Source organism: Oncorhynchus nerka, linkage group LG10 (genome assembly GCF_034236695.1).
Source record: "Oncorhynchus nerka isolate Pitt River linkage group LG10, Oner_Uvic_2.0, whole genome shotgun sequence".
NCBI lineage: Eukaryota > Metazoa > Chordata > Actinopteri > Salmoniformes > Salmonidae > Oncorhynchus > Oncorhynchus nerka.
In genome coordinates this window covers 17,468,664-17,484,557 of record NC_088405.1, presented here as the reverse complement: position 1 = coordinate 17,484,557, position 15,894 = coordinate 17,468,664, and the positions used below count along the sequence as shown (strand labels likewise).

The 15,894-nt window shown below is 44.6% G+C and overlaps 1 protein-coding gene across 1 annotated transcript in view; it reads left to right on the top strand.

The window, feature by feature from the left end:
• LOC115136506 (AN1-type zinc finger protein 4-like) overlaps window positions 1–15,894 on the top strand; it is a 45,552-nt gene that overhangs the window by 20,022 nt on the left and 9,636 nt on the right. Inside the window, 1 exon segment of the mRNA XM_065023093.1 lies at window positions 106–157. Coding sequence (XP_064879165.1) covers window positions 106–157 — 52 coding nt within the window.

Sequence of the window (15,894 nt, the reverse complement as noted above, 5' to 3'; positions counted from 1 at the left end):
CAATGTTTAGCATGATAAGGAGTGGAATGATGGCTAAACAGACTGATACCCAGGCGTTGTCAATATCCTTGTATTGACTTGGTCTGAAACCTCTCATTGTTCCAGGCACCCAACAGCCTGGGATCAGCTGGAGGCTCCAGTTCAATAAGGAGACCAGGTGAGTGGTAAAACCAGGGATCCAGGTCTGCTCAAAAGGAGTCCCAAGTACTGCACTAGAGAATAGCATGCCATTTTCAAATGAGGCCCCAATTAGAAGTAGTGCATTATATACTAGGGTAGGCCTCTCCAACCCTGTTCCTAGAGAGCTACAGTGGTTGCTCCACTAAAAGTTGTGTGATTATGCTGTGGTACTTAGGGTACCGTCCTAACCCACAAATTACCTCTGTGTCAGTACTTCATTGCTCCAAACCAGCGCAAGTGGGAGGTAGAGCACTGATTATGCTTTTGGGTGCTACTGTGTCTCTAACTGACAATGAATGAGCGACATAAACCTAAATATAAACTGATAATTGTGCACAACTTCAGTATTACTTACTAAAACTGTTGTGACTCTAAGGTTTTTATTTTATTTTGTTAGGATTACTCTTCTTACTGTAGTACTGTAGGCCACTCCTGACTGGTCACGTTGTACAGCGCCTGAGTGGTGGCCTCGACTGGAAGACCCATGAGATGACTGTAGGTTTTTAGTTTATCTCCCTCTCCAAACAGAAATAATTCTAAATAACAAACGGGCTGTATTTACAAATTATTAACAATGTCTCACTCTACGTTCAAGAACGGCCTTTTTGTCACTCATTTTATGTTATTTGAAAACGAAATCCTCTCCAAAATAAACAGTGATTTATTAATAATTTAGAATTATACACTGCCCCAAAAAATTAAGGGAACACTAAAATAACACATCCTAGATCTGAATGAATGAAATATTCTTATTAAATACTTTTTTCTTTACATAGTTGAACGTGCTGACAACAAAATCACACAAATTCTCAATGGAAATCAAATTTATCAACCCATGGAGGTCTGGATTTGGAGTCACACTCAAAATTAAAGTGGAAAACCACACTACAGGCTGATCCAACTTTGATGTAATGTCCTTAAAACAAGTCAAAATGAGGCTCAGTAGTGTGTGTGGCCTCCACGTGCCTGTATGACCTCCCTACAACGCCTGGGCATGCTCCTGATGATGTGGTGTCCGCCAACTCCTGGACAGTCTGTGGTGCAACTTGGCGTTGGTGGATGGAGCGAGACATGATGTCCCAGATGTGCGCAATTGGATTCAGGTCTGGGGAACGGGCGGGCCAGTCCATAGTATCAATGCCTTCCACTTGCAGGAACTGTTGACACACTCCAGCCACATGAGGTCTAGCATGGTCTTTCATTAGGAGGAACCCAGGGCCAACCGCACCAGCATATGGTCTCACAAGGGGTCTGAGGATCTCATCTCGGTACAAAATGGCAGTCAGGCTACCTCTGGCGAGCACATGAAGGGCTGTGCGGCCCCCCAAAGAAATGCCACCCCATGACTGACCCACAGCCAAACTGGTCATGCTGGAGGATGTTGCAGGCAGCAGAACGTTCTCCACGGCGTCTCCAGACTCTGTCACGTCTGTCACATGTGCTCAGTGTGAACCTGCTTTCATCTGTGAAGAGCACCGGGCGCCAGTGGCAAATTTTCCAATCTTGGTGTTCTCTGGCAAATGCCAAACGTCCTGCACGGTGTTGGGCTGTAAGCACAACCCCCACCTGTGGACGTCGGGCCCTCATACCACCCTCATGGAGTCTGTTTCTGACCGTTTGAGCAGACACATGCACATTTGAGGCCTGCTGGAGGTCATTTTGCAGGGCTCTGGCAGTGCTCCTCCTTGCACAAAGGCAGAGGTAGCGGTCCTGCTGCTGGGTTGTTGCCCTCCTACGGCCTCCTCCACGTCTCCTGATGTTCTGGCCTGTCTCCTGGTAGCGCCTCCATGCTCTGGACATTACGCTGACAAGACACAGCAAACCTTCTTGCCACAGCTCGCATTGATGTGTTGTCCTGGATGAGCTGCACTACCTGAGTTCACTTGTTTGGGTTGTAGACTCCGTCTCATGCTACCACTAGAGTGAAAGCACCGCCAGCATTCAAAAGTGACAAAAACATCAGCCAGGAAGCATAGGAACTGAGAAGTGGTCTGTGGTTATCACCTGCAGAACCACTCATTTATTGGGGGTGTCTTGCTAATTGCCTATAATTTCCACCTGTTGTCTATTCCATTCACACAACAGCATGTGAAATTTATTGTCAATCAGTGTTGCTTCCTAAGTGGACAGTTTGATTTCACAGAAGTGTGATTGACTTAGAGTTACATTGTGTTGTTTAAGTGTTCCCTTTATTTTTTTGAGCAGTGTATAAAGCTCCTTGGATATTCTCAGAAATATATTATTAACCCTGTTATTAGCAGGACAATATATATTGGTCATGGCTCCCGAGTGGCTCACAATGGGATTGCCTTGCAGTTCTCCAGCTGTATCCACTGAAAGCGCACAAGGTTCAAGGCACGAGGGCACGGGACAGGCCGCAGAGCCGCGCACAGAAGACGGACCTAGTCCATGGGGAAGGGAGGAAGGGGGAGGCGGTGGACCCCAACCCCGCCACACTCGGTAACACAGAGCAACACTTTAAAGGGCATTGCACTAATAATGGTGCAGACTTGGGAAATATTTCCGCTGTTCCTAGTGCCAGTCTGCACGTTCAAACTAAAACAATGTAACTAATAATGGTATCTTTATGCTTTCGTTGATAAAATAATGATAAAAATACTTTTCCAAAATGCCGACGGTCATTTAGTTATGGATCCATAATGAATTACTATGGGAATAAATATCACTGAATTACAGAAATATTGGATCAAAGTTGCCTAATGAAGGTAAATAAATTGTTGCTTACTGGAAAATACTCTTTTAAACACACGGTCACGTTGTACAGCGCATTTATGGCTATTAACAGGTAGCTGGACAATCGACTTGCCTAGAAGGAGGGTAGGGGGAGAATTCTATCGTAAAATGTATTTCTTAGTTAAGTTGGCTGTATCACAACCAGGCCGTGATTGGTTGCTATTTCAGTTTAATCCACCATTAAAGACAAAACAAATAATAAAACAAAAAGTATTATAATTTTGTATCACATCCAACCGTGATTGGGAGTCCCATAGGGCGGAGCACAACTGGCCCAGTGTTTCTATCACTTTTTTTTTTTTTTACAAAATAACCTCAATTATCGTTACAGATGATCAAGTTGATGGCACAGTCAGCGGCACCTACATAAAGCTGAGTGACTCACTCATTCATGGCTTTGGATCAAAATCAATAAGTACCAACATTCTTTCTAATAGTCTTTAATAAAGAAATGTTTTAGTTATCCTGACCTGGACACCATGTACAGTATTATAATAGCCCATTATGGGCTATTAGCAGGACAATATACTGTCTTGACGTTGTATTAGTTAATGTGACGACTGTTGCTCATCGAATGATTACAAGTTTCTAATTACGTGATAAACTGAATCAAGCAATTATTAACTCGTTAATCTGGGGCACCATGGGAAAACTAGTTTTTATTGAGTTTCTATTTCCCAAATTAACTCAAAGAATATCAGAATATCGATTTTACAACAGCCGCTAATTGACCAGTTACCTCTACCAATCTCGTTCTGAACGTTGTATAGCCCGTGAATCTGCACGGACCCGGGTCTCACCAATGAATTCGTACCACACCAATCTTAGTTGAATATTTACTAAAAAGCTAAAATGATGATAAAAGATACACATAGACAAAACACATTATAGGCTATTGATTAGAACTTAGTATAACGGGCCAACACACTATGGCGCGTGTTACCCACAATGAGGATTTCAAAAGGGAGAGAAAAAAGAAAGTACACGAGAAATATTCATTTGGGTGAATTTGTCAGCTATGCTATTCTAACCCTAGCCTTTCCCCAAACTGCCGCTCTTATGGGTCAGAATATAATGATGTAATTATGTGGGGATGATCTCCGAGGATTCTCTGCGTGGACCTTTCCGCTGTTCGATGACTCACTTCTCCTGCGCACCTCCCTGCTCGTCCTCCCGATGTCTGTGTCCTTTTTGGCTTAGGAGTCTTTTCCCTCACCCCTTTCTCTGGAAGGGGTCTTCTGAGGACAGACAGCTCTGAAGCTCAGAGCTCACAGCATAGGAATGAAACCCTTTAGATTCCACGATTCGATGGGAGATGGAGGCTAGGTGGTTCGACTTGAATTCACCCGCTTAGACACAGCTACTCATCTGTAGCTTGGGTAGAAAAGGATTTCTTTGTCCTCAAACTTGCGTTGCGTTCTGGGTTCGTTGACTTTTTTAGACCTCGCTGCAGCTGGGGTCACGTAGTCCTTCTGTAAATTCTATACTCACAGGTTTTATACCCTTGGGTCAGAAGTGGGCGTAGCCGCCTTTAGGGCAATTCTCTGGGCGTACCAAGTTAATGAGGCAAGGCCCAGATTTGACTCAAATCCAATTTTCGTCCACTAACTTAACATTTCATATTCCCCAAAACATTCTCTTTGATTTGGATACTTTCCATACAATGTACAATGTATAAACATCAAACATATACTAGGAAAACCCTTCACATTACAATGTTTTCGTAATAACGTAATCTATTCATCTTTAATAACAAAACAAAAATGACATACATTTTCATATTCCATCTATCGTCATGACTACCATTGTGGCTGACGAAAACCATTGTTGCAAAGTCCCTTTAGTTCTTTTTTTAATGTTCTGAGGCTGGTTCTTCATAGTAACAGGACAAAGGAATTTGTCTGTGGCCTGAGATTTACCAGGGGCGTGTGGGGCCATAAAACACCCCACTTCTTCAGACCCCTAGATCGCTTGTCCTCTGTTGGGGTTGAGAGATAATCTGTAGGGTTGTGGTCTCCTGTAACCTGACCTGATCAGGGCAGTCATGACAATACCTTTACCAACATCTCTCTGTATTTTGATGCTTTGTGGAAGGGGCCTCCCCAGTGGCGCAGCTGTGTAAGTCACTGCATTGCAATGCAAAATGCGTTGCTACAGATACCCGTGCCGGCTGCCACCGGGAGACCCATGAGGCAGCTTCTGGTTTTAATTTAGAATCCTCCAATCCTCTAAATGTAATTATTGGCGAGAGTCACGTCATATTTTTCAATATACAGTAGGCCTACCGTAGGCGACATGAGTCTCTCTAGTGTTGAGTAATGTGGTGTAGGTCTTATTTATTTAAAGAGCATATTGAAGTTAGAAGCAATCGGATTTGAAGCAATAGCCTAAAACTATTTTAACACCATTTCGCGCAGCTCTGAGACGAGCATGGGGACTGGTCTTGATAAATCAATGAGATTTTATTTTGACTGAATCTCCGTTTGGTTATTGGTTAGACTACAATTAGGGTGTAGAAATGTTATGCTCTTGTGTAACCTTTATTTAACAAGGCAAGTCAGTTAAGAACAATTTCTTATTTACAAGGACAGCCTATTCCTTCCTCCCTGTCGGGGAATTGAACCCCGGACTCCTGCGTGCCCGCACGACACAGGGATTCGTTTAGCTAAATAACCCAGTACTGTAGCCTACTCCTGACCGTCACGTTGTACAGCATCATATATATATTTTTCAATAGAAACACCATAATATTAATCAAATTAAGTAACATTTCTTAAAATCAGTCTCATACTATGTTCTTACAAAAAAAACGTTTTAAATTTGAGTACAGCCACCATTGAAGGCTATCATATGCGTCTCAAAGATGCCCTCTGGTGGTCAAACTAGCACTAACTAGCTAACCAGTGGTTGGCACTTAAATAATGTGCCATAGAATTCTGCTGCACCACGCAAGCTGTGCTGCAGTACGCTGAAACTTTTAAAGGACAAACCACTGTACCGTTCTGTAGGTTTTCCCTCCATCCCTGTTCCTGGAGAGCTACCGTTATGTAGGATCTACTCTAATCTAGTGCACCTAATTCTAATAATTAGCTTGTTGATAAGCTGAATCAGGTTAGTTACAACTGGTTTTTGAGTGAAAATCTATCCCTTAATAGAAATATCGATTTGTCCTGTAAGAAGACAGAATGAGACTTCCTCAGATCATAATCTCATTGAATCCATGAGGAAATCTGGTGGAAGATATCTGGAAGGGAAATTCCAAATTTCATGAGAATCCGAACTTCCAAATGTCTTGAGAATCACCCAGTCGGGCAAAACTATGTATACCCTCTTTATTGAGATGAAAAGGCTGCTGGTTGCTGGTGCGTTTTCAACCCAAGTCTTTGTGAAAGCAACATGTGTATCCGAGTAGCCCAGCACAGGGTCTGTAGTATGCAGTATAATGCTGTCCTGTAGACCGTTGTCTTTGTGTCTCTGGCCTGGTGAGGCAGGGTGGGTGGCCACAATCAACACACTGCCACAGAGCGGACACACACACACACACACACACACAGTGTCAGAGAGACAAAGAACCGCACTCTGACCGACCCAGGGGTAGTCTCAAACTGAGGGCGCATGCTTACAGACAGATACATTGGCGCATAGACACACACCACACACACATGTATAAGCATGTACACAGTGACAAAGCAGCTCACTGACCTAGGATTAGTGCCATTGAGAACACACACATACAGCAAGTACATTTTTTAATGCAATTATCTACATTTTGCCATGGGGTGTAGAGAAAGTGTTGCAATTTTAAAGCATGTTTGCTGCAATTTTACACATTTTGACATGGGGTGGAGAGAATATTTAGCCATTTTTAACTAATTTCATGCAATTCTACTCATTTTGCGAAGAGAAATGTTTGCCGGTTTTAATATCTGAATGAGACTGACTAACTTGGCAATCTAAACATTTTTAGTTGACATGGGCTAATTGGGACACCAGGTAGTCTGGTGGTTAGAGCGTTTGGTCAATAGCTGAAAGGTTGCTGGATCGAATCCCCGAGCTAAAAAGGTAAAGAAAATCTGTCGTTCTACCTCTGAACAAGGCAGTTAACCCACTGTTCTCCGGTAGACTGTCATTGTAAATAAGAATGAGTTGTTAACTGACTTGCCTAATTAAAGGTAGTCAATTATTTTGAAATGTTTTGCGTATCAGTGACTGTCTGCTGACGCAAAATCTAATTATGAAGTTGCACCTTATGTACTAACTGGAAACAGTAAATTGAGACCCCGACTGAGTTGCTAAATTTATATATTTTAAAAAATATAGATCTGAGATCCTTCCAAAGGTGGGCGGCCTGCGGGCTGCCAGTTGCACGCCGCCGTGTTACATCCTGAATTCAAATTGGATTCAATATTATTTTACCCTCACCCAAATACACACAGTAACCCATAATGACAACGTGAAAACATGTTTTTAGAAATGTTTGCAAATTTAGTGAAAATGAAATACAGAAATATTGCATTTACAGTACATAAGTTTTCAGACCATTTGCAATGACACTCCAAATAGGGCGCATGATCATGATCATCCATGAGATGTCTCTACAACTCGATTTGAAGTCCAACTGTTGCCAATTCCATTGTTTGGACATGATTTAGAAAGACACACCTGTCTATATAAGGTTCCACTGCTGACAGTGCTGGTCAGAGCAGAAACTATACCATGAATTCCAAAGATCTGTCCATAGATCTCTGAGAGAATTGTGATGAGGCATATACTGTATCTGGGGAAGGGTTTAAAACAATTTCCAAGAGCACAGTGGTCTCCATCATTGGGAAATGGAAAAAATATGGAACTACCCAGACTCTGCCTAGAGCTGGCCGTCCGACCAAACTGACCAACCTGGCAAGAAGGACCTTGGTCAGGGAGATGACCAAGAACCCAATGACCACCCTGACAGAACTACAGAGTTCCTTGGCTGAGATGGGAGAACCTGCCAGAAAGACAAGTCTCTACAGCCTATCACCAATCTGGACTTTATGGGAGAGTGGCCAGACGGAAGCCACTCCTGAGAAAAAGGCACAAAACAGTACACCTGGAGTTTGCAAAAAGGCATGTGAAATACTTTGAAAGATTCTGTGGCTTGATGAGACTAAAATGTAACTCTTTATCCTGAATGCGAAGCGCTATGTCTGGAGAAAGACAGGTGGTGAGTTGTGCCTGGTTAACACCATCCATACCGTAAAGCATAGTGGTGGCAGCATCATGCTATGGGGATGCTTTTCAGGGACTGGGAGACAGGTAAGGATAGAGGGAACAATGAATGAATGAAGGAAAATCCTTGATGAGAACCTGCTTCGGAGTGCAAATGACTTCAGACTGGGGTGACGATTTACGTTCCAACAGGACAATGACCTCAAGCATACAGCCAAAGCAACGCTGGAATGGCTTCAGAACAAGAATGTGAAAGTCCTTGAGTGGCCCAGCCAAAGCCCAAACATGAATCCCGTTGAAAATGTGTGAAAAGATTTGAAGATTGCTGTTCACCACCGCTCCCCATTTAACTTGGTCATGGGTGCACCTCAGCCACGCTCAAGGTCCTAAACGATATCAAAACCGCCATCAATAAGAGACATTACTGTGCAGCCGTATTCATCGACCTGGCTAAGGCTTTCGATTCTGTAAATCACAACATTCTTATTGGCAGATTCAACAGCCTTGGTTTCTCAAATGATTGCCTCGCCTGGTTCATCAACTACTTGTCCGATAGAGTTCAGTATGTCAAATCGGAGGGCCTGTTGTCTGGACCTATGGCAGTCTCAATGGGGGTGCCACAGGGTTCAATTCTCGGGCCGACTCTCTTCTTTGTATACATCAATGATGTTGCTCTTGCTGCTGGTGATTCTCTGATCCATCTCTACGCAGACGACACCATTCTGTATACTTCTGGCCCCTCCTTGGACACTGTGTTAACTAACCTCCAGACGAGCTTCAATGCCATACAACTCTCCTTCTGTGGCCTCCAACTGCTCTTAAATGCAAGTAAAACTAAATGCATGCTCTTCAACCGATCGCTGCCAGCACCTGCTCGCTCGTCTAGCCTCCAACACTCTACTCAGCAAATTGGATGCAGTCTATCACAGTGCCATCCGTTTTGTCTACAAAGCCCCATATACTACCCACCACTGCGACCTGTACGCTCTCATTGGCTGGCACTTGCTTCATACTCGTCGCCAAACCCACTGGCTCCAGGTCATCTACAAGTCTCTGCTAGGTGAAGCCCCACCTCATCTCAGCTCACTGGTCACCATAGCAGAACCCACCCGTAGCATGCGTTCCAGCAGGTATATATCACTGGTCAACCCCAAAGCCAATTCTTCCTTTGGCCACTTTTCCTTCCAGTTCTCTGCTGCCAATGACTGGAACGAACTGCAAAAATCTCTGAAGCTGGAGACTCTTACCTCCTTCACTAGCTTTAAGCACCAGCTGTCAGAGCAGCTCACAGATCACTGCACCTGTACATAGCTCATCTGTAAATAGCCCATCCAATCTACCTTATCCCCATACTGTATTTATTTATCTTGCTCCTTTGCACCCCAGTATCTCAACTTGCACATTCATCTTCTGCACATTCTACCATTCCAGTGTTTAATTGTTATATTGTAATTACTTCACCACCATGGCCTATTTATTGACTTAGCTCTCTTATCCTACCTCATTTGCACATGCTGTATATAGATTTTCCTACTGTAGTATTGATTCTATGTGTGTTTATTCCATGTGTAACTCTGTGGTGGTGTTTGTGTCGAACTGCTTTGCTTTATCTTGGCCAGGTTTTTGTTGCAAATGAGAACTTGTTCCCAACTAGCCTACCTGGTTAAATAAAGGTGAAATAAAAAAATAAACTTAACAGAGCTTGAGGAAATCTGCAAGGAAGAATGGGAGAAAATTCCCAAATCCAGATGTGCAAAGCTGATACAGACATACCCAAGAAGAATCAAAGCTGTCATCGCCGCCAAAGGTGCTTCGACAAAGTATTAACTCAGGGGTGTGTGAACTTATGTAAATGAGAGAATTCTCATGTTCACACACGTTTGTGCACACACAATGACCTATACACACCATGCAATGAGCCAAGGACAGGCTTGCAGTACATCTTTGAGATCGGCTACCTCGGCCTGCACAGATCACTAATCTGCAAATGACCTTGCATCCAAAATAACAACTCATTATGTAATCAAGATGAGCGATTCTATGTCTCACTTTGCTCAAACTGATTCTCTTCAAATAGCTCATCTTCGTGTGGCTGGCCTTTGAGAACGTACCAGTGTTTCCTCTTGAAACATTTGTAGCAGTGGGGGTAAAGGTCATCTAGGTGCGGTTCAAGGAGGGGTCCCTCTCCCCTTGTTTTGGGGGTCTGGGGTCTCCCTCAGAGTAATTGTATGTAGGACTGAGAAGCTCAGTTCTGGTGAATTTAAAAGGATGCTGACACCATCTAAAATAGAATTTCCACCTCTAGAAATGATCCCAATAAATTATGTTAAAGTAGCAATGTGTAAGTTGTTGGGCGACCTGACAAAATTCACATAAAAAAATGTGAGTTATAGATCTATCTTTCTACTTTTAAGCAAGTCTACTAAGTGGTACAGTGCCTTGCGAAAGTATTCGGCCCCCTTGAACTTTGCGACCTTTTGCCAAATTTCAGGCTTCAAACGTAAAGATATAAAACTGTATTTTTTTGTGGAGAATCAACAAGTGGGACACAATCATGAAGTGGAACGACATTTATTGGATATTTCAAACTTTTTTAACAAATCAAAAACTGAAAAATTGGGCGTGCAAAATGATTCAGCCCCTTTACTTTCAGTGCAGCAAACTCTCTCCAGAAGTTCAGTGAGGATCTCTGAATGATCCAATGTTGACCTAAATGACTAATGATGATAAATACAATCCACCTGTGTGTAATCAAGTCTCCGTATAAATGCACCTGCACTGTGATAGTCTCAGAGGTCCGTTAAAAGCGCAGAGAGCATCATGAAGAACAAGGAACACACCAGGCAGGTCTGAGATACTGTTGTGAAGAAGTTTAAAGCCGGATTTGGATACAAAAAGATTTCCCAAGCTTTAAACATCCCAAGGAGCACTGTGCAAGCGATAATATTGAAATGGAAGGAGTATCAGACCACTGCAAATCTACCAAGACCTGGCCGTCCCTCTAAACTTTCAGCTCATACAAGGAGAAGACTGATCAGAGATGCAGCCAAGAGGCCCATGATCACTCTGGATGAACTGCAGAGATCTACAGCTGAGGTGGGAGACTCTGTCCATAGGACAACAATCAGTCGTATATTGCACAAATCTGGCCTTTATGGAAGAGTGGCAAGAAGAAAGCCATTTCTTAAAGATATCCATAAAAAGTGTCGTTTAAAGCCACCTGGGAGACACACCAAACATGTGGAAGAAGGTGCTCTGGTCAGATGAAACCAAAATTGAACTTTTTGGCAACAATGCAAAATGTTATGTTTGGCGTAAAAGCAACACAGCGCATCACCCTGAACACACCATCCCCACTGTCAAACATAGTGGTGGCAGCATCATGGTTTGGGCCTGCTTTTCTTCAGCAGGGACAGGGAAGATGGTTAAAATTGATGGGAAGATGGATGGTGCCAAATACAGGACCATTCTGGAAGAAAACCTGATGGAGTCTGCGAAAGACCTGAGACTGGGACGGAGATTTGTCTTCCAACAAGACAATGATCCAAAACATAAAGCAAAATCTACAATGGAATGGTTCAAAAATAAACATATCCAGGTGTTAGAATGGCCAAGTCAAAGTCCAGACCTGGATCCAATCGAGAATCTGTGGAAAGAACTGAAAACTGCTGTTCACAAATGCTCTCCATCCAACCTCACTGAGCTCGAGCTGTTTTGCAAGGAGGAATGGGAAATAATTTCAGTCTCTCGATATGCATAACTGATAGAGACATACCCCAAGCGACTTACAGCTGTAATCGCAGCAAAAGGTGGCGCTACAAAGTATTAACTTAAGGGGGCTGAATAATTTTGCACGCCCAATTTTTCATTTTTTGATTTGTTAAAAAAGTTTGAAATATCCAATAAATGTCGTTCCACTTCACTTGTTGATTCTTCACAAAAAAAATAGTTTTATATCTTTATGTTTGAAGCCTGAAATGTGGCAAAAGGTCGCAAAGTTCAAGGGGGCCGAATACTTTCGCAAGGCACTGTGTTGCTATTTCTATGCTTCCTGTTAAGTGTTGTTTTTGTATCTTTTATTTTCAGTTTTGACAAACCTGCTGAAACAACTGTTTGTTAATGATGGTACAATGATTCTCTACACTATACCAGCTTATTTTTGTCACATAAACTATTATAGTTTTAGCAACCAGGAAATGGTTGCAGAGTGATTTCTTCTTCTTAGTGCAATTTTAACATATTGGACCATGCATATATCCTATATACGGTCCATATTATTAGGTATGCTATTAGCAATAAGCATTATCACATGTAGCCCAACTGATGCAATCACATTTTATTGGCTGCATACACATATTTAAGCAGATGTTATTGTGGGTGTAGTGAAATGCTTGCAGCATGGTGGCTAAAAATAAATAGTATGATGCATGGGGTTGCCTATAGTATCTGTATTTAGTAAGCATGTCCCAATTTTTTTTTTGCATTAACACACAGTGAATATAATGTACCTGTAGAGTAACTTGAGGTGAAACCCCATGTTCAAGAATGGCCTTAGTCCCTTTAGTCAGATTACAACTGTTCACTTTCAGGTATTTGAAAACTAAATAATCTCCAAAGTGTAGTTATTTTTTTAACAAGCCATCGAAAGTTGTTTGCAATTTCAGTTTAATCCACCTGAAAAGAAATAACAAATAATACAACAAATATTGTGGTTGAACTAAATAGATAAACCAGACAATAGATACACCAGAACTGCCGATCTGCGGCCAACAAGGCAGAGTTCATCGCAGCCTATGCCTCCCTCCAGTCCCTCGACTTCTTGGCACTGACGGAAACATGGATCACCACAGACAACACCGCTACTCCTACTGCTCTCTCTTCGTCCGCCCACGTGTTCTCGCACACCCCGAGAGCTTCTGGTCAGCGGGGTGGTGGCACCGGGATCCTCATCTCTCCCAAGTGGTCATTCTCTCTTTCTCCCCTTACCCATCTGTCTATCGCCTCCTTTGAATTCCATGCTGTCACAGTTACCAGCCCTTTCAAGCTTAACATCCTTATCATTTATCGCCCTCCAGGTTCCCTCGGAGAGTTCATCAATGAGCTTGATGCCTTGATAAGCTCCTTTCCTGAGGACGGCTCACCTCTCACAGTTCTGGGCGACTTTAACCTCCCCACGTCTACCTTTGACTCATTCCTCTCTGCCTCCTTCTTTCCACTCCTCTCCTCTTTTGACCTCACCCTCTCACCTTCCCCCCTACTCACAAGGCAGGCAATACGCTCGACCTCATCTTTACTAGATGCTGTTCTTCCACTAACCTCATTGCAACTCCCCTCCAAGTCTCCGACCACTACCTTGTATCCTTTTCCCTCTCGCTCTCATCCAACACTTCCCACACTGCCCCTACTCGGATGGTATCGCGCCGTCCCAACCTTCGCTCTCTCTCCCCGCTACTCTCTCCTCTTCCATCCTATCATCTCTTCCCTCTGCTCAAACCTTCTCCAACCTATCTCCTGATTCTGCCTCCTCAACCCTCCTCTCCTCCCTTTCTGCATCCTTTGACTCTCTATGTCCCCTATCCTCCAGGCCGGCTCGGTCCTCCCCTCCCGCTCCGTGGCTCGACGACTCATTGCGAGCTCACAGAACAGGGCTCCGGGCAGCCGAGCGGAAATGGAGGAAAACTCGCCTCCCTGCGGACCTGGCATCCTTTCACTCCCTCCTCTCTACATTTTCCTCCTCTGTCTCTGCTGCTAAAGCCACTTTCTACCACTCTAAATTCCAAGCATCTGCCTCTAACCCTAGGAAGCTCTTTGCCACCTTCTCCTCCCTCTTGAATCCTCCTCCCCCTCCCCCTCCTCCCTCTCTGCAGATGACTTCGTCAACCATTTTGAAAAGAAGGTCGACGACATCCGATCCTCGTTTGCTAAGTCAAACGACACCGCTGGTTCTGCTCACACTGCCCTACCCTGTGCTCTGACCTCTTTCTCCCTCTCTCTCCAGATGACATCTCGCGTCTTGTGACGGCCGGCCGCCCAACAACCTGCCCGCTTGACCCTATCCCCTCCTCTCTTCTCCAGACCATCTCCGGTGACCTTCTCCCTTACCTCACCTCGCTCATCAACTCATCCCTGACCGCTGGCTACGTCCCTCCCGTCTTCAAGAGAGCGAGAGTTGCACCCCTTCTGAAAAAACCTACACTCGATCCCTCCGATGTCAACAACTACAGACCAGTATCCCTTCTTTCTTTTCTCTCCAAAACTCTTGAACGTGCCGTCCTTGGCCAGCTCTCCCGCTATCTCTCTCAGAATGACCTTCTTGATCCAAATCAGTCAGGTTTCAAGACTAGTCATTCAACTGAGACTGCTCTTCTCTGTATCACGGAGGCACTCCGCACTGCTAAAGCTAACTCTCTCTCCTCTGCTCTCATCCTTCTAGACCTATCGGCTGCCTTCGATACTGTGAACCATCAGATCCTCCTCTCCACCCTCTCCGAGTTGGGCATCTCCGGCGCGGCCCACGCTTGGATTGCGTCCTACCTGACAGGTCGCTCCTACCAGGTGGCGTGGCGAGAATCTGTCTCCTCACCACGCGCTCTCACCACTGGTGTCCCCCAGGGCTCTGTTCTAGGCCCTCTCCTATTCTCGCTATACACCAAGTCACTTGGCTCTGTCATAACCTCACATGGTCTCTCCTATCATTGCTATGCAGACGACACACAATTAATCTTCTCCTTTCCCCCTTCTGATGACCAGGTGGCGAATCGCATCTCTGCATGTCTGGCAGACATATCAGTGTGGATGACGGATCACCACCTCAAGCTGAACCTCGGCAAGACGGAGCTGCTCTTCCTCCCGGGGAAGGACTGCCCGTTCCATGATCTCGCCATCACGGTTGACAACTCCATCGTGTCCTCCTCCCAGAGCGCTAAGAACCTTGGCGTGATCCTGGACAACACCCTGTCGTTCTCAACTAACATCAAGGCGGTGGCTCGTTCCTGTAGGTTCATGCTCTACAACATCCGCAGAGTACGACCCTGCCTCACACAGGAAGCGGCGCAGGTCCTAATCCAGGCACTTGTCATCTCCCGTCTGGATTACTGCAACTCGCTGTTGGCTGGGCTCCCTGCCTGTGCCATTAAACCCCTACAACTCATCCAACTCAACTCAACTCATTTTCATATTCCATTTTTTGGGGGAGCGTGGCAGCAGTGATTTTGCTGTGGCACAGCGCCACAGCTAAATGACTGCAGCAGAAACAGTGTAGTACATACTGTAATAGTATATCAGAGCAGATTAGTGAGGAGGACATAACATCCAATCTCATGGCCCATTGCCTACCTGGTTGGGAGATACTCCTGTCTGCTGTGTCACACTAACCTCTGTTTATATCGGTCCTGTTACTCCTGGGCTTCACCCCTATATCTCGGTCTGTCTTTTTCTGTCTCTCTCTCATTCTTGCTCTCTCCTGGTCTTGCGCTCTCACTTTCTCTGGCACTCTCGCTCTCTGTCTCTCGCTCTGTCTGTCTCTCTGTCTCTGTGTCTCTCTCTGTCTCTCGCTCTCTCTGTCTCTGTCTGTCTCTCTCTCTCTGTCTCTGTGTCTCTCGCTCTCTCTGTCTCTGTCTGTCTCTCTCTCTCTGTCTCTGTGTCTCTCTCTGTCTCTCGCTCTCTCTGTCTCTGTCTGTCTCTCTGTCTCTGTCTGTCTCTCTGTCTCTGTCTGTCTCTCTCTCTCTGTCTCTGTCTGTCTCTCGCTCTCTC